The sequence below is a fragment of the Dermatophagoides farinae genome, chromosome 7, assembly GCF_024713945.1.
Source record: "Dermatophagoides farinae isolate YC_2012a chromosome 7, ASM2471394v1, whole genome shotgun sequence".
NCBI lineage: Eukaryota > Metazoa > Arthropoda > Arachnida > Sarcoptiformes > Pyroglyphidae > Dermatophagoides > Dermatophagoides farinae.
Window position 1 is genome coordinate 2,845,132 of NC_134683.1, and position 27,554 is coordinate 2,872,685.

At 30.9% G+C, this 27,554-nt stretch overlaps 4 protein-coding genes and 1 long non-coding RNA gene across 7 annotated transcripts; 3 read left to right on the forward strand and 2 right to left on the reverse strand.

The window, feature by feature from the left end:
- Positions 1-1,081: 1,081 nt before the first annotated feature.
- garz (Sec7 domain-containing protein garz) lies at positions 1,082-8,229 on the reverse strand. Its single transcript, XM_047060935.2, has 6 exons — positions 7,842-8,229; positions 6,809-7,687; positions 5,207-6,723; positions 2,517-5,147; positions 2,288-2,461; positions 1,082-2,236 (listed from the first exon to the last, which is right to left on the reverse strand). The coding sequence occupies exons 1-6, from the start codon at positions 7,942-7,944 to the stop codon at positions 1,559-1,561; spliced, it is 5,982 nt and encodes a 1,993-aa protein (XP_046916891.2). The 5' UTR covers positions 7,945-8,229; the 3' UTR covers positions 1,082-1,558.
- Positions 8,230-10,770: 2,541 nt separating this feature from the next.
- LOC124497293 (uncharacterized) lies at positions 10,771-24,088 on the forward strand. 3 transcript variants are annotated; one of them, XM_075732800.1, is made up of 7 exons: positions 10,771-11,672; positions 18,947-19,234; positions 19,456-19,537; positions 19,621-19,814; positions 19,948-20,013; positions 20,172-20,296; positions 20,358-24,088. In XM_075732800.1, the coding sequence occupies exons 1-7, from the start codon at positions 11,658-11,660 to the stop codon at positions 23,524-23,526; spliced, it is 3,939 nt and encodes a 1,312-aa protein (XP_075588915.1). In that variant the 5' UTR covers positions 10,771-11,657; the 3' UTR covers positions 23,527-24,088. The 3 variants fall into 3 exon arrangements, with proteins under 3 accessions (XP_075588915.1, XP_046916897.2, XP_075588914.1); XM_047060941.2 differs by lacking the exon at positions 10,771-11,672 and adding an exon at positions 15,849-15,940; XM_075732799.1 differs by lacking the exon at positions 10,771-11,672 and adding an exon at positions 18,261-18,370.
- On the reverse strand, positions 14,251-15,725 carry LOC142597695 (uncharacterized). The gene is made up of 2 exons (XR_012832337.1): positions 15,335-15,725; positions 14,251-15,237 (listed from the first exon to the last, which is right to left on the reverse strand). It is a non-coding gene; the product is annotated as an uncharacterized LOC142597695 (long non-coding RNA).
- A 71-nt stretch (positions 24,089-24,159) lies between the features above and the next one.
- LOC124497314 (fructose-bisphosphate aldolase 2) lies at positions 24,160-25,310 on the forward strand. The gene has a single exon (XM_047060966.2). It carries the CDS (start codon positions 24,172-24,174, stop codon positions 25,282-25,284), a length of 1,113 nt encoding a protein of 370 aa, XP_046916922.2. The 5' UTR covers positions 24,160-24,171; the 3' UTR covers positions 25,285-25,310.
- Positions 25,311-25,534: 224 nt separating this feature from the next.
- Positions 25,535-27,485, forward strand: LOC124497312 (septin-2). Its single transcript, XM_047060964.2, has 3 exons — positions 25,535-26,279; positions 26,350-26,729; positions 26,786-27,485. Exons 1-3 carry the CDS (start codon positions 26,015-26,017, stop codon positions 27,281-27,283), a joined length of 1,143 nt encoding a protein of 380 aa, XP_046916920.1. The 5' UTR covers positions 25,535-26,014; the 3' UTR covers positions 27,284-27,485.
- Positions 27,486-27,554: the final 69 nt, after the last annotated feature.

A 27,554-nucleotide genomic window follows, 5' to 3' on the forward strand; every position in this document is an offset into this window, starting at 1 on the left:
ACAACACAACAAAAACAAACCGAAGAAGCGTCTTGCAAACATTTTATATACAAATTTAATACAAAGTTAGAATCATTAGCTTGTGGAAACCAAAAAAAAAAAACGAAACAAAAAACAAAAACTGAATAAAAATTGAGTTTTGAAGTTCCAAAGATGCATGAAGAAAAAAAAAGTTTTATTACCAAAATTATATTTTTTTTCGCTTGTTTCATTCACATACACACACACTTACGACGTTCCAAAAAAAACACACACACACACAGAAATAGAAAATGAATTTTTGTTGTTGTTGTTGTTGTTTCAATGGATGAAGAAAAAAAAATTCTAGGGAAAAACTAATTAATAAAAATGATTTTTGTTCATTTCTTTTCTCATTCATTCATTCTTTGCTCACAATATTAGTGAGATGAAAAAAAAACAAGAATAAATGAATGAATGGAACAACAACAACAACAAAAAAATTATTATTTTCTTGGTTCCATAGTGTAGAAAAAAAAACAGCCAAAAGAAAAAAAAATAAACACAAAATTTAATGCACAAAGAAGAATAGTCATTTATCTTGGTTTATCTTTGTCGATATGGCAGCCATTTCATTCGGTCTATATGAACCGATAAAACCCGTTTCAAACATACACACACAGACACAGTGGCAATCGATTCTATGGTTCTTTTTCATTTAATTTTTTTTTTCATATAATTTTTTCCATTCTTAAATGGATTGTTCCATCCATCTATAGTTTACGTTTTTTTTTTTTTTTTTTTGCTAGATATATGCATTTGGAACAGAGAAAGACAGAGAGAAATATTAAGAGAATCAAAATCAATCACACACACACACACATTGTGAATTTTGTTTTTTTTTTTCGTTTTCCGTTTTTTTTAAATCAGAAAATTTATGGATTTCTTATTATTATTATTATCATCGAGACAAATGAAGAAAAAAAAAACGCATCCTAAAAAGGTGAACAAATTTTTTTTTTTTATAACAAAATGGCAAACAGCATCGTTCATTCTTGCTTATCTATTCTAATTATTACATATACCAGAATCTTTATCATCATCATCATCATCATTATCGTCATCGAAAAAAATAGATTCGTTTTAATTATCAATTCAAAGAATTTTGTAGAAATAAAAAATGAAAAAAATAATAAAATTGAAAATCAAATTTTTTTTCCTATGGTATAGATGTTTTTTTTATTCAGACACGAACATCTTTTTTCTTATGTGGTTGTGTTCAATTCATTATTTCAATATGTATGTCTGTGTGTGTGTGGGCGGGTAATTTTGTTACTCTATTTTGATTAATTAATATTTTTTTTTATTTCTGGTTTCAAATAAAGATTGCCCGCTTCCCTATATTTGGAGTAAGAAATTCTTGGGGTGTGTGTGTGTGTGCATGAATGGAGCGATCCATTTTTCATATGGTTCCATTATTTATTTTTTCTTTACATTGTCGTCATCATAACCATTTACATCATGAAAAGCAAACATTTTTTGGTTTTTCTTTTCTATATTTTGCTTTTTCCATTAAAATTTATTTTTAAAAAGAATCTATTCAAGATTGTTGCGGTGGTTGATTATTATGTTGAGATGTTGATGTTTGTGGAGCATTCATCAATGTTGTATCATCATTTGGTGATGGCCATGGATATGATGATGATGACTGTGGTACTAGGATTCGTCCAGGTTGTGGTAACATTGACATTTTGTTCATATTTGTATCCATAATCGATGAGTAAAGAATCGGATAATTAGTTGACGCCATCGTATTGGTCAAGATTGATGATGTACCAGTTGTTTGTATCATCGAAGAATTTTCATGTCGAGGGTAAAATTGAGCTATTGTTCCTGGATAAACCAAAGGATTCGATGTACTTTGAAAAAGCTGTGGTTCTTGAATTGGTTGACTAGAATTTAAATGTGAAATAGGATTCGTGACTTCTTCTGGATTAGAAGGCACCGGTGCTGTTTTCTGCTGTAATTGCTGTGAATCCGAATGAATGCAAACCGATTCCATATCAATAAAAGTCGAAGGCAAGTTATAAATTGGATATGTGGGGATCGTTTGAGATGGTTGTTGGTGGGAATTTCCTGTAATGTTGGTTTCGGCTACAATTGATTCTGTTGGAGGCGGAAGATTTTTAGAATGATCTTCAGTTTGGATTGATTGATTATTTGGCTGTGAGGATTCCATTGACATTAGAGATGAGGGTGCTTCAATGTGATGCATTTCCTGATGTAGATTAATTTTAGATTTTGAATCTTTTACAAATTTATTTTATACCTGATTCGTTGCTGGTTCTGACTGCTTGATTTGTGGCTCGATCAAGTCACGATACAAATTTGGCAGAAATTTATTAATACGATCCCAAGTGATTGATGCCAATGTTTCATTGAAACAACCGGCAGTTTTCATCACAAGAAGAATGTTTTTCAACGATTCTGGTATGGCCTCTTTCTGTGAAAAAAAAATTTTAAACTCGAGATTTATCAGAAATGGTTAACAAACTTACCACCAACTCGGTTTGCATATCAGCTTTTATGTATTTTTCCATGAAATCCAAAATGGTCAACCACAGAGCTGTGAATGTATTCAACGTCAATAACGGATTCAAGTGTTGTAAGAAAACTTTGCACAGCAAATTTGTTGTACGCATTCTGGTCTCATCCATACCGATTGGATCGCACATATTAATAGGTTCCAATAATTTAGAAAGTAAGGGGAAAAGAACCTTGTTAAAACAAGATTCCCATTGGTTGGCATTTAGCACCTGTAAATCATGCAATAGCAACGTTCGTTGCAGAAATGTAAACGCACAGGTTCGTACTGGTCGACGACAATCACAGCAAAAGAATGCAATCGCTTGAAGCAAAGGGCACCAGATTGTATTCCATAAAACATCTGATCCAATTTGATCGCCAGCAATCGTTGGAGCATAAAGATGAAAATAATGCATCAAATCCAATAATTTCAGAGCAACATTTTCGGTCACTGATGTGATTTCCGATCTGACTGGTTGTTTTTGTTGTTGTTGCTGTTGCTGATATTCATCATCACTATCAGATTCACTTGATGATAGTATAGCATTGGTCAATCTAGACAACCGAGATTTATTGGCGATTTTGGAATTTTTACCATGTCTTACGTTTGGTCGAGCTGTTGCAAATTGTATCTTGATGGAAGCTTCAACAAATCGACAAAGAACACCAACTGCCATCTGTGCAATTTCATAAACACTGACTGAATCATTTTTCTGCATTGATTTTGCATTATTGGGCAAATATTCTCGTATGATCAATACCATTATGTCCACACATTTTTCATAAGCTTCAGCATCCATTATTCGATACTGGTATGTGTTGAATGAGAAAATATTCTCTGATAAATTCTTTTTAACATTCAAATGTGCAGCCAATTTACTTAGATCATTAGGCATGCTTGGTATCGATGGTATAAAAACATTGGTCATTGGTTCTTGAGGAAAATTTCTTTTGGTTGAATCTGGTGTTGACGGAGTGTGTGCTTGTTGATGATTATGTATCGATTGCTGTGGTTCCGGTGGTTGTCCAAGTTTTTTATTCGGTGGATAGTAACCAATTGAAATAGCTAAAATCAAATTATATACGAGTGCCCATTGTTCATTTTTCGTAAGATAACAATTACAATGAGATATAAATGAATGCAATGTTTGTGCAGTGTGTTTACGTTGAATCAAATAGGGATCAAAAAATATCAGAATCTGATAGAGAAGTAGAAAGATTTGATCATTCAATAAATCTGGTCGTGATGTGAATCGAATTGCCAAACGAAATACACACGATATGATACGTTCAGTTAGATATTCACTTTGTGGACAATAACGCATCAATTTAATGATATGGCGATAGATTAGATCCCAGAATATTGAAAGACGATCACGATTCATGAATATAACTTTTAATAGCATTTCCATTTTGAATACTTCGATATCATCATCAAATGTATCACAATATTCTACTTGAATCAGTGCCTTGATCAATTCAATTAAGGAATCAATGTGTAGAAATTTCGATTCTTCAATTATCAATATTAAAGTTTGGCAATAATCATTAGGTTGATTCGAAGGATCTGAATTATTATTATTAGCTCCTGATTGTTCAGGATCATTAGTTTCGTTGCCAACATTACCTGTACCATTACCAGCACCTATAACATCATTGTCATTATTCATTATATCTTGATCGCTTGGTGAATTGCTGGAAAAATATGAATAAAAACTAGATAGGAAAAATGTCGATTGATTTTGTTCACTTTGTTGTTTCAGATTTTTCAATGGTGTTTTTCTTGTGAAACTAATCTTTTTCGATTCGAGTGCAAAATCATCAATCTCTAATCCATCATCAAGTAACTTATTATCGTACCAGTATAATATTAATTCGATAATATTTTTCCATGATGATCGCATTTCGTTGGCATATTCTTTACAGATATTAAACAGACAATAAGCAACCAATTCACTTTTGGTAGTTATTCGAGGAGATGCGATAACAAATTTTGATAAGTTTTCAATCAGATTGTCTAAATGGCCATAATTTGCACAAAGTAATGAACAACTAGCAAAACCTTGATTCAAAACTAATCGAGACATACAAGGTTGACGATCAGGATTCAATTTATCAAACACTAAAGTTAAAGTCGAAATCGAAGGTAAACAAGAAATTTCAAAAATTGATCGATCTAAAATAGATAGATTGACTACGAAATCTTCTTTTGTATTTTTGAAATGATTTTCGACAATAGATGATGAGGGCGAATCATGTTGATTTTTCATGACATTATTTAAATGAAACCAATAGACGCCACTTAATGTTTCGGAATTTTTCAACAAACATTTCCACAAATATTTTTCACGTATCACGCCTTGTTGTTCGGCCGGCATGATGATTTCATTGTTTTTGATCATATGATAGATTTCCGTCAACATGTTTCTATCAAAATCTGTACCACCATTTACTTGACGTAAATTTGATATAAATTCTTCACATGTCATCGGATTAGTTTGACGTTTAACATTTGAATTATGTTGATCAACATTTAACATAATAATAGCATAAGCCAAACTGAATGCTGCATCTTCATTGACGAATGGACAGCCATTTGATTCCTAAAATGAATAAATCAATCAATCAAAAATCACAATAAACAATATGAACAACAACATACATGCCAATGATGAGCGAATTGTTCCAAGACCAATGAAATGAGCGGAGCCTCACCTGGCAGCCGAAATGATTCTAAATATAATCGAAGAGCTTCATCAATACGTATATCTTTGAATGTGAAACTTTGTACAAATTTGGACAAAACAGTCATGTTTTTTTTGTTCGATAAATATTCACCCAATGGTTTTTTGTCAAGCCGAGAATTGTTACGTAAAAATGAAACTACATCATCATCATTTTGAACAAGTTTATTCTCATAAAGATATTCAATTCCTTTGGTAGGCTTTTGATTGAATTTTTCTGTGGCCGCCCACAATAATATTTTTCGTTGTTTCAATGCTTCTATTTGTTCGCTATTGAGAAGATTCGGTTTTTGCGGAAACAAATATGTCACACAATACTTATTAATCGTTGGTGCATTCGGTTCCGGTACTGTTTGTTGAATATTTTGTTTTGTTGATTCAACTTGAATACAATTGTTGACGAGTTCAAAATTTTCTGTTTCATAATTTCCCTCCGTTGACAATGGTTGTTCAATAGTATCATGATCAACTTGACCATTCTCGTTATCACCGCCAATAGCATCTGCCATCGTATTGTTAGCAAGACTAGTGGCAGATAAATTATTTTCATGGTAATTATTTTGTGTTTGCTGATTGATATCGTTGATGACATTATTATTATTGAATTGTTCCATTGTTAAACTGTTTCTTTTTTCATCATCATTAGTTTGCTGTTTAGGAGCAACAGGAAAAGTTGCCACTGCTAAATCGCGGATGTTGGAAATATTGACAATCATGGTGGCTGGATTCGCTATAAGATAGACATCTTTATCTTTTAGTAGTTCAGCCATTTGTAAACTTTTCAGATTTGATAATAGCACCTCAAACGATAATATCTGTAAGGCAGTGAAATTTAAATTAGATGATGATGATAACGATGTAGGAGATGTCGGAACATTTTGATGTTGATTGTTGTTGGTGGATGAAGAGAAACAATTTTTCGACAATAGTTGCAACAAATCTTCCAATATGTTCGAAGCATAGGAATCACAATCATAATTAAAAAATAATTCATGTGGTAAATATGGAATGTGATGAAAGAATTGCAATAAATATTCCATGCAAATATCTCGATATTCTAGAGGTATGTTGACCGTTGCAACAATATCCATTATGCGAAGTAGAAAAACTTCGAATTGATATTTTAAATGCATTCGAAGATCAACAAATACAAGAAACGATAACCGCAAGACATTAGAAAACGTGTTCAAGTTCTTTTCATTTTGTAACAATTGCATAATGTTCCAACAGAGATCGGTTTTGACCACTGACAGTAAACAATAATTTGCACCAATCTCATGGACACTAATTTCAAATATAATAGTCAACAATTGTAGACCAACATTGACCATGTATTCAGTATTTTGGCCATCAGGCAATGGATTAATCAATGATGTTAAATATGACAGTAGTTCGTGAACACATGCTAATCCATAGGATTTTTGAATATGTGATTCTATTTTTTGATATACAAACAACAAAAATAGAAAAGAGATTATGAATTAAGAACGAATAAACAGGGATAAACAATAAAAACTTACCCAAAGTCGTTAGATCTTCCTTGGTTGATTGTTTAGCTACTTCTAGCTTTGTTTTGTTAACATGTTTATTTTGTCCGGCGGCCGAAACAAATCGTTTGCCCATTCGATTCAATTTATGGAATGAAGCATTATTCTTATCGTGGTAAAAATAATTGAAATCGGACACATCACTATCACTGCCACCATTACCGAGGCTACCATCGGCACCACTGTGATGACCTTTTTCTTGGAACAATGATATACGTGTAAATAATGCACGTACCATTTCGGTTAAAGATTTTACGGCACATTTTCTCAACAATTCGCTTAACCGGCTTTCGAATGCTATACGAAAACAACTTTGCATTATTTCGCAAATTAAACCATTGGTTAATGAATAGAATGGCATGACAATCAAACTTTCAAGTATGGCCAATATGGTCATGAGGACAGCTTCATCACTATTCGAATCAGTGCCAACGAAACGTGCTTTTGTTACAGATTCGGCGATAAGTTTAACTATTTCGCCATCTTTGACAAAACCAAAGTTAAGAAACTTTTGGATCGATTGCAATGCCAAACCAGTAACTGGTCCACTAACATCTTTATTGACGATTACATCACAGAATGGCTTTAAATAACTAGCATCCAATGAACCGTTGATTCGTTCCTGATTCAAACGAGATCGTAATAAAATCAAATTTTTTAACAATGGATCCACCGTCTGAAGCCATTGTTCATTGGATTCATTTTTCCATTTTTCATTATTCGACTCGAATTCAATTTCATATTCGATTATCATTGATGTCATACGTGATAAATGTACATAATTAGCTTTTGTTAGACGTTGATTGTTTTTAAGAATGAACGTCGACAAGGTCGTTGCTTCGCCTAATATCACTAAAATAACGAAAAAAAAGACAAAATGTAAGCACGATCATTTGATGAAAATATCAAACAAGAATTTGAATCATCATTAAACATGTACACAAAATGATAATTTTAATTTGCATACACATTTCTATCACTTTGACAATAACAAAAGAATTCGAACCTTTTTCCATGGAATCATTGGTGTAAACGTTTTGGTTGATGATATTACCAATTTGATGTTGTTGTTCTAGTGAATAGGTGAAAATTTTATCCATCATCATCATTGTTTTTATTTTATTATGTTTTTGACTTGCAACACTTTGGAATACAAAAACAACATGAGTACAAATTGGAATTTCAAAATAAGAAAAAAAACTTGTGATTCAATTCAAATAACAATCAAAACTAATTCATCATAATCAAACGGTTTAACAAAAAAAAAAATAATAAAATTTCAACGATTTTGAAACAAATTTTAACAACTTTGTGGTAAAATTGACAGAAACTGGGAAAATAAAGATCCAAAAATCAAACACGTAGCCCGTTGAATGTGTGTTGTGTGTGTATGTTGAATCCTCATATCAACAACAACATTGAAAATATATATATGTATCGATAGTATCCGATTTATGCGTCCATCACTTTCCAAACCTGTATCCCTCTGTATTCGAATTCGAATATTGAGCAATAGCGCGCAAAACTAACGAAAAAAAAATCTGGTTTCATCCAGTTTTTTTTAATGAATTTATTATTATTTTTTTTCATCTTCACTATTCATCATTGTCATTTACAATTGTTTTTTTTTTTTGGTTTTCGATTACATCCAAGAATCTATTGTTTATCGATTCGCGATGGTTTGCCATTATTATTTGATTGTTTTTAGCTATAGTTCATTACGATCATCATCATCATCAGCAAAAAAAAAATAACGATTATTGATTTCCAAAAAAAAACAATAATAGTTTATCGATTGATTCCAATTGTTTTACATTCTGATTATGGTATAAATAACGATGATGATGGTGTCGATGATCCGTTTGTCGATTTAACCATGGACAGTTATAAACACTGTGTGTGTGTCTGTGTGTTTAAAAAAGATTTATCTTCATTCATTCGTGGTTTTGAACAATCGTTTGTTGTCAAATCGTGACCAATTTACACTGCATAAACTATATTTTTTTTCTCGTTGTTGTTGTTGTTGTTGTTGTTGTTGTCTCATTCAATCATCATCATTTAACTGAAATAGATTGATTCTATTGTTGGATATTCGCCCAAAGTAACACAAGTAATAAAGTAAAAAAAAATGTGGAAAAGAAAAAAAAACTATAACAATCCAACAATGATTTGTGCATCCGATAACACCTTTTTAGTGGACAACATGATTCGAAATAAAATAATTTGTGTGTGTGTGTGTGTGTGTGTAGGCGGCAATAAACTCGTCGTCGTCGTCGTCGTCGTTTTGTCGATGAATTTTGGAAGATTTGGCCACCAAAAAATTAGGTTAGAAAATCATTTTATTGAAATTGATGATGATGATGATTGAAACAATTGTTGATTTATCTATTTATCTTATTATCTCATTGCTTGAATTTTTAAAATCATGGGCGCTTTAAATCCTATGTTTTAGTTTCTATTGTTGTTGTTGTTGTTGTTTGATTCGTGTCAATTTTTATCATCATCATCATCATCAGAAGATCATGATAATTTTTCAAATAATTTTTAGAAGGCTAACTATCAACGACTTGTGTCTTGTCTGTCTATCTGTCTGTGTGTTTGTTTGATGGATTTTATCATTTTCAAAGTCAAATACATTGGAATCGATCATTTTTTTTTTGCATCTTAAAATGTACTACTAAATGATTTTAGTTTGAATTGTCAACATTTATTTCCATCATCAACAACGATTAGAAATTGAAGACAAACAAATATGATAATCATTGCCATATCACAGCAATATAGATAGATTAATCTAATTGGAACATTTTGATGTAGTGAAATAAAAAAAATCGATTCATCGTCCATCACTATCAAATTTTTTTTTTTTGGGAGTAGTTCGAAGTAGTTCTTCGACATACACACACAATCGATCTATCGATATTTTTTTGGTTTATTTTTTTTTTTAGCTTTTTACACAATGCTTGTCACCATTCCGGAAATAAAAATCATTTTTTTGGCCACATTTTTTATCATGGAATTTATTAGTAACCAGACAACACAATGTATGTATTCGATCATCATAAATTTAATTAGCTATTTTACATTTGAATCAAAGGTGGAGTTTGTGTTTGTTTTTTTTCATATTTCATTTTGTTTTCAATATAAATATGGAATGAATGAATTCAACGAAAAAAAAATTCGATGTCTATGGCCATGGTGGTTGTGGTGGTGATGATGATGGTGGTGGCCCAAACTGGGATTGATGAATCATTTTTTTTTTGAAAATATCGCCTGTCGAGGCGGTGTTCGTGTGGAATACACACACACACACACACAATGAATTTGTATCAATGGAAGAAGAAAAAAAAATTTTGGACGGATTGTGTGTGTGTGTCCATCAATTGTGGTTCAAACGGCGAAAAAAACTGTTGTTGAATTTTATTTTGTTTTTCCACTTTTTTTTCCTTTATTCATTCATTGTAGTCGTCATACTATGGGCGATGATGATGATCCAATGATCCACAATGATGGTATGAATGTGAAAAATAAAAAAAAGGTGGCGCGATTTATGGAATATATTATCATCCATCGTCTTCCTAAAAAGAAACACAGCCACACACACAGACACAACGAAAAAAAAAGAAATACAAATACAACGAAAAATCTGCTGGAAAAAAAGGTAGCTGTTTTTTTTATCGGTTGTTACTTCTTCTTCTTCTTCATCTTCGTTTTTTCGTTTATGTCAAATTCAAAATTAGGTCGATGATGAAGATGAAATGAGAAATATTCACACAACAACAACAAATAGAGAGAGAGTGAAAGAGAGAGAGAAAGTTTACCTTCAGGTGAATAAGAAAATCGAAATTTCAATAAAAAAAAATGATGTGTGTGTGTGTGTGTTTGATTGAAGTTTTTACCATTCTTTTTTTTGCTGTTGTTGTTGTCTCTTTCTATTTCTTCTTCTTCTTTTTTTTGTTATTTTCATTTGTACTTGCATTTTTTTTTGTTCATTTCTCTAGATGTTTCATTTTCGGTTTTCCATCCATGTGTGTGTGTTTGTATCCAAAAAAAAAAAACACTTTTATTTGGATAGAGCCCAAAGATTCGTCAAATACCATACGCCACAGACAATAAACATATCAAAATTCAAAATTCAAAATCAATTTGATTCAGTTTACGACAACGAAAAAAAAAATTTTTTTCTCGCTCTATTCAAAATTGCACGTGTTTGATTGTGAATCATTTTAAAATCTAAATCAATCGGTCTGTTTAGTTTTTTCTTTCATTTAACAACAACAACAACAACAACAACAAACAAACAAACATCTTATCATTCGGTTCATTTTCTTCCACAACCAAGTGATCAATCATTGACTAAACTAAAAATTTCCATATTGTTCATTCATTCATTTGAATTCACATTAATTACACGTGTTTGTTTGTTTGTTTGTTTGTTTCAAGTTCCGTTCAAATAATAAAAGAAAATATACAAAATTAGGCGATGGCTGTGGCGTTGTCCGCCCAATTTTTCAACCATTTGTGTGTGTGTGCGCGTGATAATTGAATGTGATTTTTTTTATTACATGTGCCAATAATAATTTATCACCGATTACCGATATCAACCGATTCAAGCATTCAATCAACCGATACCGATTGTTTATAATTTTTAATTGAAAATTAGAGCAGAAAACAATAATAAAAAAAAAATTTTCATCACGAAATTCGTGGTTTCTTTCACACACACACACACACACACACAACCACACACACGCATACACACAGCAAACAATATTCCAAGAACCACCAGAGAAAAAAAAACGACGAAAAACGACGAAAAAAAATGTCACCATCAACGGTAATTCACTATAAAATTTTTTTCTTTGCTCAATGTTCCAATTTCTATTTGCAATTTTTCAAAGAAAAATATTTGTATTTTGATTTATGGAATGATTCAGAGAAATGAAAAAACAAAATTTTTGTTTTCAATTTTTTCTCTCTCACATCAATACCGGTCAGTAGTTGGTCAATGTTTTAACCAAAAAAAAAAAACATAGACAAAAAAAAACTAGCCATAAAAAAATACCGGTCCATTTTTGATTTACTGGTCCATTGTTTTTTTTTCTTCTTCTTCTTCTTCAACCGAATTGATTTGAATCATCATTGGTTGCTGTTGCTGTTGTCTATACCAAAAATAGACCAAAATTGAAATTGATGTTTTTTTTTGCAGTTGAAAATGTAATTTTCCCATCATCATGTTGATGACTGAAGGGGGGAGGAAATATATGATTGTTTGTGCAATTCAAGCATATTGTCTTGTATATTAAAAAGAAAAAAATCACGGATATTCCGCCAATATCTGATTATTAATTTGAGCAGGAACAACAACAACAAAAAAAATCAGAAAGACAGAAAAATTGAAACCGGAATTACCGCGAAACGATAATGCTTTCCACACAATTTTTCATTCATTTGTCTATTATCCGATATATATATTATATGAGTGTTGTCAATGACGATAATTTTAAAATTTGAATTTTTTCTCTCATTTTTTAATTTGAAAATGACATGAATGAATGAATGAAAATTGAATTGAATTGAATTGAATATATGTAAAATGATCATTCATTTTATTCGTTATTTCTTTTTCTTTCTTTTTTTCGAGTAATTTAGTGACTTTGATAAATTTCAAACCACAAACACATAATCACCTACCGGAAACAAACTATTTCCATATTCTATTTGAATGTAAAAAAATTTTGAATGATGATTGATTGCATATAATAACTAATAAAAAAAAATTGTCAATCCCTTAAATAATAACCATAAGTATCATATTTGATATTTGATATCATAAGATTTTTTGGCTATTTTGATCCTGATGATGATGATGATGATACTATAATGACAATTTAATGTAGATCATCACGATTATGATGATGATGATGATGATCACCGACGTAGGAAATGTGGCTATATACATACAGTAGCCGTATTAGTAGCGACACGTTATAATAAAATCCACATTAATAGAACATTGGATTAAAAAAAAGATTGATCACGATTATAATAATAATAATAATCGTTCGGGGGGTTATATCCGCCTTTTATCCTCAGGCTCAATATGTGTCTGTATGGCTGCTGTATGCTGTATATAAATATTACAACTGCTGGCTATAATTATGAATCTGTCTACTCGAAATTGATTTTCACCCATCATAATGATAATCATAATTTTTTTTTTCATCATCATTTTGGCCACAAAACCCAATCTACTCGGCTTAGAGATTATTTGACATTTTCCACCTTACATTTTATTTTCAGAAATGAAAATCGAATCTTTGGATATAGATAATTTGAGTTCTACTTGAATTAAATTTGATATAGTTATCAATTATGCTACCGCCATTTTGTGATAATAATAATAATAAATAAATCGAATTAAAGTTGCAGAGATGAATGAAAAAAACAGTTTGAGCCAGCAACAGGTGTTATAAAAAAAAAATTTTCAGTTTCATGTTTGCCGATTTCAATTTTTTTTCCATTTCACTATCTATCTCTCTATTTTATTGCCATGCAAAAAAAATGATTCAATTTGTTGCCATTCATTTGATGATTTGTCAGTTTTGTTGGAATTTTTTTTTTATTTCGTGTCTTCCGATGATATCTCTTTTGTCTCTCGTTCTTTCTCTTTCATTGATTGGAACAGTGAAATGAAAAATAAATTCAATCAATCCCGATGATCATCGTTATTTTTAGGCATAGAAAGATGGAAAAAAAATTTACAAAAGATGTGTTTTGTATGGTAATTTCAATGTTTTTTTTTTTTGAAATCTTTTTTTGATTTTCAATTAGAAAAAAAAAGATTTGTTTGTTTGTCTGTTCATCAATTAATTCAATTAATTAATATGTTTTCCATCAGATTAAATCGAATTCAATTTCAATATTGACGAAATAAATAAACCTCAACTATATGAACATTATAATTAATTTATGATAAAATTTTGTAGATATTACAGCCTCTATAAGGTCAATTGATTTGTTTGTTTATTTGTTTATTTGTTGTTGTTGTTGTTGTTGTTGTTTTTGGTTGTTGATGCAAGAACAACAAATAAATAACAACAACAACAACAACAAACTGATCAATAATGTTGTCATTTAGTCATTCATATACCTGGAAGCATTTGACCCAGAAAAATCATAATATTAATTAGACATACACACGATCGTGACCACAATTGTTGGAAAACATTTGATTTTTTTTCAACTAAATAAATTATCCTAACTTGTGACCCTTGTCCACTACTATTATGGCATCATTTAAACATCCAGTGGAAAAAAAATCAAAATTATAATAATGTAAAACACACAGATGATAAAATGTTCATATGGTCATCATCAAACCAAAGTAAACCAAACCAGAGAAACGAGAGAAAAAAAAACATGAATATCATTTATTATTTGACATTTTTTTTGTCTACAATTATATAAATATTATTTATTTTTGTTTGTTAATTTCAATTTTTTTAAATAGAGAAGAAAAGTAGAAAGAGAAAAAGAAAAAAGTTCAAATCATAACGGTAAATGTCATCAATTTGTTTGTATGCAACAAGTGCCACCTGTTGTATGTATGTCTGTCTCTGTGTGTGTTTGTATCGAATGGTTGTTGACATAACTATTGTGTCGAATATATTTTCGTAGATTTTAGAGAATCACATGTATTATATATACAGGTTATATTTGTGATTTAATTTGTAATGGGTAAAGGCCAATATCAACAATCATCAACAACATATATTGCTGTTGTTTGTTGACAGTAAACAAAACGAAAAAAAAAATGTTTGTTGTCATTGTTGTCAGCACACAAAAAAAAACAAATAAAGAAAAAAAAGAGAAGAAAAGTAAAACGACAACGATGATTGACAGTGGCGGTGGTGGTGCTGGTACCAAGACAATATCACCCAAAAATAATTTCATTATATTGAAAAAAGAAGAAAGGCAAGATGATCATTAAACTTAACCTTGTTTTTTTTTGCGGCTACTACTACTATTGTTGTTGTTGTTGTTGTTGCCATCATCATTTTTCACATCGTCTCTTGACATTGTGTCACCAAATGATATAATGATGCCTTTGTTGTTGTTGTTGTTGCCGATGATGATGATGATGAACATCAACCAAAATATTCGGATATGATAATTCCCAACAAAAAAAAGAGAGAGCAAAACACCCTGGCCTCAGGAAAAAAAAAATTTTCTTTTTTTTGGCCAAGAAAATCTTTTTTTTTTTTCTTTTCCATACATTAAATTCATCTATTTTTAGGCAATTTTATTGTGATAAATGCGAAAAATAAAAGACCGAATTGTGGATTGAGCTGTAGTTTAACAGTATATTTATTCATTTCATTATGATGATGATGATGATGCTGAATGGAGTAAATAAAATCAAAAAAAAAAAAAAATTTCATTAGTGAATATTACAAGGGAAAATGTAAAAAAACACACACATACACATACACATACAGTTTGGACATCAGTTTTTTCTTCTTCATTCTCAAAATGATGATGAGCTTTGATATATGATGGACATTTTTGAATTTTTGTCATCAAATAGTCAAATTAGGCTACTGTGTTTAGAGATGGATAATATTCATTCAAAGATGATGATGATGAAGAAAAAGAATGATGACACAATAGAAATTGTCATCATCATCATCATTGTGAAAACAAAACATTTTTGAAAAGAGAAAAACATTGGAAAGTGGGTGAAATCATTTTAATATGAATGTATGATAATTGACCATTTTTTTCTGTGGAGATGTTTGTTTGTCATTTTAATTGTATCTCTATATCATTATCGGTGTTGGAACATTTTTGGTTTTGGATTATTGAATGTCCATGAAATTGTTTCATTGATTTTTTTTTTGCCAACAAAACCACAATAAACATAACGGGTGAAAATAGCGGTTCAACTATTGTAATCCAATGTTTTTCCCATATTATTATTTATATCGAATGTTCTATATTTACAAATGATGATGATGATGATTGACAATCGACATCGAATTTGAATGGAACACCACCATTATCGTTTGGCCATCAATCAAACATATGGATTCAAATCAAAAAGCAAGAAAAAAAAACAAACTCAATACGTTTACAATTTCAGGTAAAATAGAAACTTGCTAAATAAACAAACCGAACATCAATCAATCAATCGATCGTTTGATCGTTCGAATGTATCAATCCTGTTGAATTTTTGCAAGAAAAATCCTTTGTTATTGTCAATTTAATTCAAATTCAAATTTCATTTTTTTTTGTGTGTGTGTGTATACAAACATCATACACACAATAACAATTACAATTCAAATTGATCAATTTTCTCAAGTTATATAACAACAACAACAATCTCCCAACACTTTTGAGATCGATTCTCTGAGATAATTTTGGCGTAAGTTTTGAGTTTTTTTTGTTGTTGTTGTTGTTGTAATATTTGTTTGCCTATTTATTTATTGCATTCAATTTTTTTCTCTTGTGTTCGGTGTGAAGAAAAAAATATCAAAAACATATGGTAAACATTTGAATATGTTTTATTTCCCCCGACTATCATTCGAATAATAAACATCGATTGGGTTGTTGATGTTGGCCATCAATATGACCATCATCATCACCAACTAACCGTTTTGTGGATGGGATGTATGTGATAAAAATGGAAACGAAAACGAAAACATAGACTTTCGCTATTTTCAAAATAATAATCATCATAATAGTCTATAATACTCATTACATGTGATCATCGCATTCACTACCATCATCATCATCATCATCATATAGTTGACCATTTATGGTTGAGTTATTCACTCGAAATTCGAACATTGTGTTAACATATTCAATGAAATAATAATAAAAAAAAATCAATGCCTGCATGCCTGCCTACTAGGCATCATCATCATGATAATCATATATCCTATTATATCTATTATCATTATTATGTATGATGATGATGATATGATTATGATTGTAAGATATATTTTATATGGAAAAAAAACATACATCCAATTGTTGATCATTTTCATGACAAGATGCTAAAAAGATCATCATTTGTGATGTTTTTTTTTTGATAGATGGATATGAAAAAGAATAAGAAAAGAAAAATAAATTAAATTGGATAATTCAATGTGATGATGATGATGATGATGAAAAAACAAGGATAATTATACGCAATTTATAATAGATCAATTGATTTGATTTGAACATTAGATTTAGCCTGTTGTTGATTTCGATGATAATATAATGATGACTAGATTATATAACTACAAAATAAATCCGATAATAGAAACAGCAAAAAAAAAAAAAAAAAAAAAGGTTCGAAAATGTAAAAATAGCCTCCGTTCGAATCTTATTTGTTGAAACATATTAACATGGTCAATTGTTTGTGTATCCTGTTAATTTTGAAATTTTTTTTTTACAACACGTTTCATGCATTATAAATCATCATCATAAATATTCTTTTTGTGAAACAAAACAACAAAAAAAAACTTGATTTGTTTATCATCATTCGTCTTTTGATGGGAATTATGAATGTTTGACCGCATAATACAAAATAGACAAATGATGATTCGGAATGTCGTCATTCTTTTTTTGTGTGTGTGTGTGTGGAACAATGATAATAATTTTCATATCATCATCACCATCATCATCATCATCATTGTTGTTGTTGTGAAATAAGACCAAGGAATAATAAATTTGAATCGGTCCGAATATATTAAACAACAACAAGGTTGTGTATACACAGTGTACAACCTTGTTGTTGGCTAAATTTTCATTTTTTCTTCTCGTATTCTCTCAATGTGCAGAACCAATAAGTTTTATTTTATTATTATCATTATTCATGGCCAATGATGGTTATAAAAGGAATTTATTAGTATTAATAAATGGTATTGGACAATTTAATTAGTCTACAGTGACATTCATGTTCTAATGTGCATAATTTTTTTGCTTGTAAAATTTTTGTTTTTTTTTCATATTTTCAATGACCATGATGATGATGATGGTGGTGATCTATAATTTTTTTTATTGAAATAAGAAATTATCCCCCTATTGAGGGGCATGAAATAGAAAAAAAACCATTCAAAATATTTGCAAAAAACACGCGTTTCAAATCGATAATAAACATTTGATTCGATCGAAATCAGCAAATGTGCAGCATTTGAATTTTGATAAATAAATATCTGATGATGCATCATGATGATTTTGAAATGTTTTTTTATTTCGTGTATGGATGCGCATCCACAATGTCCAAATCAGACATTGAATATAGTTGACTAGCCGTTTAATTTTTTTTTTCATTCGTTTTGTATTTAACGTATACGTAAAGTTCAACAGAGAAATTGTTTATATTTCTACAATGTCCAGTTAATTAATATATATGATGATCATCATGTTTGATAATTTTGTTGTTGTTGTTGTTATTATTTCAACAACAACAGTGTTTTCTCATCAGATGTGGATAGATAGATAGATCATCGTCATCAACAAATGATTGACAATTATGTCAAGGTATTTTTTCATTTTTTTTTTTTGTAAATTTCTCGCTCATCATTCATTCATTCGGTAGTTTGTTTGTTTTTTTGTTTTGTTTTCGGTAATAATAATAATAGTGATAATGATGAGATAAACCGAATATAATTTCAGCATCATTTTGTTTTCTTTTTTTTCACATTCAGTAAAAAAAAATTGTTCCATTTGGATCTTTGTTTTTTTGTTTTTGTTTTTCATTGTTCATTTTTTTTTCTCATTTGATAATTGCATAATAATTTCATCACTTTTAAAATGAAACAATTCATATTTCTTGCATTGCATTATGTGATCATGATTTGAATTCATTCACACACATTGTTCATACAGGAATTGTTTTTTCAAATTATTATTGTCATTTTTTTTCAAGTCAATGTGTCAAATTATAAGTGTTTAAAAAACAAAACGACAATTATATTATTATTATTGTCGGCTATATGCACTTGTGTTCGAAATTTTTTTTTGCCCGTCTGATTCCGTTATTCATTAAATGATAAACATTGTTTCCGTATGAATGTCTAAAATTTTTTTTTCATTTTGTTTCCCATTTTTTTTCAGACATTGCCATTGGCAACGATCATCACCATTATCGTATTGGCCATTTTTTTCAACATCCTACAATTATCATTGGCTATAGACAACAATGATGATGATGGACAACAAACAACATCGTCGTTGTCCAATACAAATGTACATAACATTACGAAACGATCATCATCATCATCATTATCATTATCGAATGATCAAAATGAAAATGTCAAATTAATCTGTTATTATTCCAATTGGGCCATATATAGGCCTGGTGTGGCTCGTTTTACTCCACAAAATATTAATCCATTCTTATGTGTAAGTACAGCTTTACATGACAATTGTAATATGAATGTGAATGTGAAAAAGATTAACGATCTAAATAAGATTTGATTTGATTCGATCAAAGACAATTCATACAATAATAATCAATCTTGTTCCAAAAAAAAAAAAAAATTTTTTGATTCATAAAACAATAATAATAATAATAATAAAATCCTCCCCCAACTTTTTTTTCGAATATTCCCTGACACACACAGACACATTTGATTTATGCATTTGCTGGATTATCAAGTAAATATGAATTGAAAGCATTCGATCCATACAATGATATTAACCAAGGTATATATTTATATGAAAATTAAATTTCACCACGTGCAAACTCAAACTCAAATTCAAATTTTTTTTTGTTTTTCTTTATTTAGGAAATTATAAAAAATTTGTTGGCCTTAAGAAATATAATAATCAATTGAAAACAATGATCGCTATTGGTGGATGGAATGAAGGATCGAAAAGATTTTCTAAATTAGTTGCCAATACTGATTTACGTTTTAATTTCATTAAAAGTGTGCTGAAATTTTTACGTGAACATGATTTCGATGGTATCGATTTTGATTGGGTATGACATTTTTTCATTTATTAGATCATAATTTATACAAATGTCATTTATTTAAAAAAAAAATTATCGTTTTTTTTCTCATTTACTCACTCTCACTCTCTCTCTCTGTGTATATGTCATAAAATCTATTTAGGAGTATCCAGCTTTCCGTGAAGGAAGTGCGCCCGAAGATAAGGAAGGATATGCTAAATTGATTCGAGTAAGTTGAAAATTATATATTGGATCTAAATAAATTATCTCTACCTGTGCTTGTTTGTGCGTCTGTTTGTGTCATCTTCATCAGGAAATCATTGACCACACACACACGCAAAATAATGTATCCAAATGATAATAATAATTTTCCATCTATCCAAATAGGAATTACGTTTTGCATTCAACAATGAAAAAATACCTACAGGTAAAGAACGATTATTACTTAGTGTTGCTGTACCGGCTGGTCAAGATTATATTGATCAAGGATTCGATGTTCCTGTCATATCACAGTATGTGTGAAAAGAATTGTTTTTTTTTGTTGCATTAATTGATTCATTTTTTTTCGTATAGATATGCCGATTTTTTAAATGTACTTAGCTATGATTATCATACATCATTTGATCCAGAAACTGATCATCATGCACCATTGAATTCGAAACCCGATATTATTGATACCGAAGCATTGAAATTGAATGCCGAATGGACAATCAATTATTATCTTAAATTGGGTGCACCACGTGAGAAATTAATTCTTGGTATACCTACTTATGGACGTTCGTTTACATTGGCTGATGAAAATAATAATGGTATCAATGCATTGGCTGAAGGCCCTGGTGAACCAGGTCCATCGACAAGAGAAAAAGGCTATCTTGCTTTCTATGAAATATGTCAAAAAGTTGAAGATGATGATTGGCAATTACATCGACCACATCCACATATTGAAGGACCATACGCGGTAAAAGGAAAACAATGGGTTGCATTCGATGATATTGAAATCATTCAAGATAAAGCTAAATTCATTATTGATCAAGGATTAGGTGGTGCAATGGTTTGGACATTGGATAATGATGATTTCCGTGGCAATTGTTATGGTGAACAAAATCCATTAATAAGTTCATTGCGAACATCGTTAATTAATCCTTTGTTACAAGTATCACCAAAACCAGCTGCATCACGTGATTCCACATCTTCCATTCGACCATCATCATCACGAGAAAACAATTTTATTCGTAATCGATCAAGACCTGTAAATTTTGAATTATCCGAATCTGGACTCAATGCATTGAATGTTAATACTCGACGTAATCAAAGACGGAAACAATATTTTAGCACATCAACTACTACTACTACTACTACCACCACCACAACAACGACAACACCAGCACCAACTACAGCTTTAGCTTTATTATATACAACACCGGAACCACCAACCACACCGGATCCGGGAATTGAATTCAATTGTGAAGATGAAGGTTTTTTCAATAATCCAAAAGATTGTCGAAAATATTTCTGGTGTTTAGATAGTGGTCCAGCTAATTTGGGTATTGTTGCTCATTCATTTACATGTCCATCAGGATTATATTTCAATAGCAAAACCGAAGCTTGTGATTATCAGGAAAATGTTTCATGTAGAAATAAAAAAGATAAATCCACAATTACAACACGACGACCACGAATTCGACCAAAGATTGCTACAACTTCATCACCGATTACAACGACAACAACGACGACGACTACACCTCCACCAACAACAACAACAACACAGATGCCAATCACCGGACCACCACCATCATCATATGAACGAGATAATGATGAAAAAATGATGATGGATACTATGAGAAAATTCAATGATGCGGCTAAAAATGGTAATCAAGATGAATTAGTTCAGCTTTCTAATCTAATTAAAGCATTGGGAGGTATTGATAAACTTGAAGCCATTCTTAAAGGTTTCAACAATAATAATAACGATAATGATCGAAAACCGTTAAATTCTGAACAAGATGATGGATCGGCATCGAATTTTTTTGCATATGTTACACCTAAACGAACACAGGAACCAATAACTACTACACCTGCACCAGCACGCCAAGATCGTTCGAAACCTATTCGACAACGACGTCCACAATTTTTAGATTCCGAAGCTACGGCAACAACGATGGCTACTACAGCCACCACTCCGATACCACCGACAACATTATCGTTGTTTACATATTACGAGAAACCAAAATCAAATGGTAGAAATAATAATAATAATGGTGGTGGTGGTAGTAATACTAATCTAGAAGCCGAATCAATCGATAATTTTGTAAAGAAATCTAATGCAAAACCATTTGAATTTAATTATAATCAACCTGAAGGTCGTAATATGATGATAAATGCTTTCAATGATATGCAAAATTCTCGACGATTAATTTTAGAAGAAAATAAACAAAAATTTTCAAATGAATCATTAACATCGGCAGTTTTAATCGATCCTAATACAAGACAAATATTTAAATTACCATATCAATTAATGCCATCGGATAATCCACCGAATAATAATCGAGCATTACCATCGGATATAATCGATAATAGTTTAACTGCCCGGCAAAAAGATCCGGCAATGACAATATCAAGACGTATTCGTCTTCCACATCCAAATACGATGCACCAGTTTTCAACGGCAGTTTTAGTACCCGATAAAGCCGGTGTAGTTTATGAAGATGAATTCCTTTTCGACCATCAATCATCATCGGATAATCGAATGTCTGGACCACAACCACCACCGTCATTGATGCAACCGGGACAATTTTTACCACCAGGTAGTGAACTTCCTCTGTCAGCATATTTACGTCAATTTCAACCAGCACCACCACCACCTTATCAATTACCTAATAATGATATTGGTCATAATTCTCAATCATCATCAAAACCAAAACAATCTCAACATGCTCAACATCAACGACGTAAACCACAGAATCAATTCAATATTCCATTGCAGCAAGAAAATCCAATCAATCTATTGATCAACACACCTCCGCGTGCAGCTGAAGATAATAAGTTACCATTTAATATTCTGCATACAACATCATTACCATTAACTACAACACCATCGCCAGTACCAAAATTTACCAATTACAATACATTACCACCAGAATTTGATATCTCACCCTTCACCAGTACAAGTAGTTTATATAATCCAATTCAGGCGAATAATTTTCAGAAAAATAGATTATCCGACCTATTGGACAGTGTGACAGCAACATTATCATCATCGTCATCACATCCAACTACACCGATACCAACAGCATTGATTACAAATGATGATCCAATACTTCATTCATTGGGTCCAAGACGAAGAATTGCACGTCCAAGAAGGCCATTACCTGGCATACATCATCATCATAATCATCATAATCAATCACCGACGACAAGTTCACATGCAACAGCACCTAGAACTACAACGACAACAACAACGACGACGACAACAACAACTCGTCGTCCATATATTGCACCATCGATTGATACATTTCATGGGCCATCCGTATATTCAAATAATGATGGTGGTCTTGGTTGTTCGAAACGTGGTGTATTTGCACATCCCGAAAGTTGTGGTATGTTTGTTGTTTGTGCACCAGCTGGTCGTGGTAAAAAAGGTTTCCGTACATTGACACATCATTGTCCAGCTGATCAGGTATTTGTTGAAGAGGTTGGACGTTGTCGACCTGGTAATAAAGATCGTTGCGAAGTTTATCATTAGTTGTGAGTCACATATTTAAAAATAAAAAAAAAATTTACTGAAATCACAAAAATCAAAATGACAAAAAAAAATATTTCTGAATTTCAAAATAAATTGCCAATCATGCCATTGTTTTTTTAAAATTCTTCTATTCTCATTATCATCATCACCATCATCGTCATCATCATAAAAACATTTCGAATTTTTCATTCATTCATTCATATTTCATCAATCATCATCATCACATTTTTATTCTTTCTTGTATTTCTATTCTTTTGAATGGTTTTCTCATACATTCCATGTTGCTGTCACAATTCTGGTTCCATTTCAAAATGCTAAATATATATTGTCCACTGTTTTATACATAGATTCTTCCATTTTTATCACAAATTGTTAAATTGTTATCGCACACAATAATATGGACTAAAATATTAATTTATATATTGTTAATGTTGTTGTTTCTGGAATTTGAAAAAAAAAACAAATGGAAATTTTCGAATGACAACAATGTGAAAGAGATTGAATGAAAAAAAACAACACTAATTTCATTACAGCTGAATAAAAAAAATGAATAAAACATAAATCGTTGTGTTGTGTTGTGTTTGTGAATGAAATTTTGATTCAATTTTTGTTCATTTGTATTCTGTTGATTAAAAAAAAAGAAAAATGACGTTGATGTTATCGAAAAATATTCAAGATGAATTACAACAAACTGCAAGATTATTAGCTACAAATGGTAAAGGTATTTTAGCAGCCGATGAATCAATGTCAACGATTGGAAAGAAATTTGTACAGATTGCCGTGGAAAATACGAAAGAAAATCGTCGTTTATATCGTCAAATGTTATTTGGTGATGATCGAATTCGTGAATTTATCAGTGGTGTTATTCTTCATGATGAAACTTTATATCAGAAAGATGATAATGGCAAAGGTTTTGTGGATTTATTACGTGAAAAGAATATTGTGCCTGGAATTAAAGTAGATAGAGGTTTAGTCTTATTAATGGGTACTAATAATGAAACAAACACTCAAGGTTTAGATGATTTGAAACCAAGATGTGAAGAATATTATAAACTTGGTTGTCGTTTTGCTAAATGGCGAGCAGTATTAAAAATTGATGAACATGGTGGTTCACCATCACAATTGGCTATTGTTGAAAATGCACGTGGATTAGCACGTTATGCATCCATTTGTCAGGAATGTCGAATCGTACCAATTGTTGAACCAGAAGTTTTATCCGATGGTAATCATTCATTGGAAAAATGTCAACAGGTTAGCCAGAAAGTGTTTGCTGCAACTATTGCTGCACTTCATGAACATAATGTTCTAATGGAAGGTATTCTACTCAAACCAAATATGATCACAGCCGGACATGATTTTAATGGCAAGGCAGAAAATAATGCCGAAGAAATCGGTATGGCAACAGTTATGACATTGATGCGTACAATACCACCAGCCGTTCCTGGTATAATGTTTTTATCCGGTGGACAATCTGAAGAAGAAGCAACAGTTAATTTAAGTATGATCAATCAAATTGGTTCAAAAATCAAACCACAAACACCATGGAAATTAAGTTTTAGTTATGGTCGTGCATTACAGAATTCAGCCATTACCATTTGGGCTGGAAATGTTGAAAATGTTGGTAAAGCTCGTGAAGAATTAATACGACGAATGAAAGCAAATTCATTGGCTAGTCAAGGACGATATATGCCTGGATCATCTACAACAACATCATCTACGGCTACAAAAAGTAATTATGTAGCTAAACATGTTTATTGAGCAATAAATTCTGTAAAATTCTGAAAAAGAATTTATAAAAATAAAATATTTGAAATTCGCGCTCACCGTTTTTGTGAAAAAAAATAACAAGACGATTGTGTCCACTATTACTACACAATTTAACGGGCGCAGCATGTTTAGTTAAAATGGATCGAGCTCAATGAGCGTTGGGTTGGTTGGACAAACACACCACCACCGACGCCACCACCACACAGTGTTATCCAAACATTTCGATTTTTCGATGGTTTTGGCTGTGATTGTGTGCAACAGATTTTTGTTTGCTGCAATTGCATTCTGTCATTTTTTGAATCAGGTTTTTCTATGTTTGTGTTTTGAGTGTCATTGATCATCAACAACAACGACTGTTACTGTTTTTTTTTTAATTCCACATTTTTTTTTCATATCATTTCATTTTGTCAAATTTGATTATATAGAAAATTTGTCGTTTTTCTAGCCAGTCCACTTGTATGTTGTTTACCCAATACACAGCAGCAGCAACAGGAAAAAAGTTGTTTTTGATCAGATTTTGTTAAATTTCACCAAAAATATCTAACACATCCGCATCGAGCTTTTCGATTTAATCAAAAAAAAAAAAAAAAAAAAAAAAAAATTACCAGTCTTCTATTCGATTTTGTTTCCTCACATTCAATCACTTTTGACATTCAAACAACGTTGTGTTTAACAAACAATTTCCACTCATCTCTGTGTGATCAATTAATCGAATCAAAATATGGCAACGACAACAAGTTATCTTGGATTCGCCAATCTACCGAATCAAGTACAAAGAAAATTTGCAAAAAAAGGTTTCGAATTCAATCTAATGGTTGTCGGTGAATCTGGTTTGGGAAAAACAACATTAATCAATTCATTGTTTGGCACAAATATTAATTCAAATCGAAAGATTCCAACCACACAAGAATTATTGGATCGAACATTATCAATTGAAACTACATCATTGGATATTGAAGAACGTGGTGTCCGTCTTAAATTGACCGGTTTGTATCAATTGAAAATATTAATATTTTTTTTAAATTTTAATAAATATTCCATTTTCCAATTATTTAGTTGTCGATACACCTGGTTATGGTGATGCATTGAATTGTTCGGATAATTATGATCCAATATTACAATATATTGATGAACAACATAGAAAATATTTAACAAATGAATCCGGATTAAATCGTCGCCAGATACGTGATACACGTGTTCATTGTTGTTTTTTCTTTATTTCACCAATTAATTATGGCTTGAAACCGGCGGATGTTCGTTTTTTAAAATTATTACAACATAAAGTTAATATTGTACCATTGATTGCTAAATCTGATTTTCTTACACCAAATGAAACATCCACATTGAAGAAACGTATTCTTGAAGAGATTAAACAACATCAAATCGATATCTATACAATACCGGATTGTGATCCAGATGATGATATTGAATATAAGGTTTGTCAAAAAGTACTCATTTTTTTTATTGAAATTATCTATTTTTTCTATCACAGGAACATGTAAGACAATTACAAAATTCAATGCCATTCGCCGTTTCTTCATCGGTGGATATTATCGAAGTAAATGGTGAACGTATTCGTGGCCGTGAATATCCATGGGGTATTGTTCGTACCGAATGTGATGATCATAGTGATTATGTTAAATTGCGTTCAATGTTGGTATCACAAATGCAAGATTTGCATGAAGTAACACATGATTTACATTATGAAAATTATCGTTCATTGCATTTGGCCAATTCTGGTGGCGATATGAGTCCAATGACAAGAAGATTCAATACAAGCGATGTACGTGATAATGTATCAATACTTAGCGGTATGACAATGGATGAAACAGAAAAAGATCGATTATTATTGGAAAAAGAAGCTGAAATTCGTCGTATGCAACAAGAATTGGCCAAAATTCAGGATCAAATTCGTTTACAATCATTGCAACAAAATGATTTAACTACTACTGTTGCTGCTAATGGTGCAACAAATGGACATTCAAAATGAGAAAATGCCGAATATCATTATAGCTGCCATAATCATATTTGCCATATTTTTTTAAATTTATAATTTGTTTTTATAAGCTAAATGATGAAGCAGATTTTTTTTATCTCGGTATATCTGTTTTTTCTACTTAACTTGCTACTTATTCTAAAATACTTGAATAAAAAAAAAGATAAAAATTCAAAAATAAAGTTTTAATCGAAAAGTGATGCTTAATGTTAAACATGGTGAACAAACACATCCAATGGGTAATTGAATAAGGAGAGCAATGACT

Bases quoted from the DNA above. Each gene is read 5' to 3' on its own strand.
- garz (XM_047060935.2), bottom strand. From the start codon at position 7,944: ATGATGATGATGGATAAAATTTTCACCTATTCACTAGAACAACAACAT. The intron at 5,148-5,206 runs GTATGTTGTTGT...TATTCATTTTAG, and splicing joins AATTCGCTCATCATTGGCAT to GAATCAAATGGCTGTCCATT. The intron at 2,462-2,516 runs GTAAGTTTGTTA...TTTTTTTCACAG, and splicing joins ATATGCAAACCGAGTTGGTG to AAAGAGGCCATACCAGAATC.
- LOC124497314 (XM_047060966.2), top strand. From the start codon at position 24,172: ATGACGTTGATGTTATCGAAAAATATTCAAGATGAATTACAACAAACT.
- LOC124497293 (XM_075732799.1), top strand. From the start codon at position 18,350: ATGATTGACAATTATGTCAAG. The intron at 18,371-18,946 runs GTATTTTTTCAT...ATTTTTTTTCAG, and splicing joins TGATTGACAATTATGTCAAG to ACATTGCCATTGGCAACGAT. The intron at 19,235-19,455 runs GTAAGTACAGCT...TGACACACACAG, and splicing joins ATATTAATCCATTCTTATGT to ACACATTTGATTTATGCATT.
- LOC124497312 (XM_047060964.2), top strand. From the start codon at position 26,015: ATGGCAACGACAACAAGTTATCTTGGATTCGCCAATCTACCGAATCAA. The intron at 26,280-26,349 runs GTTTGTATCAAT...CCAATTATTTAG, and splicing joins TGTCCGTCTTAAATTGACCG to TTGTCGATACACCTGGTTAT. The intron at 26,730-26,785 runs GTTTGTCAAAAA...TTTCTATCACAG, and splicing joins ATGATGATATTGAATATAAG to GAACATGTAAGACAATTACA.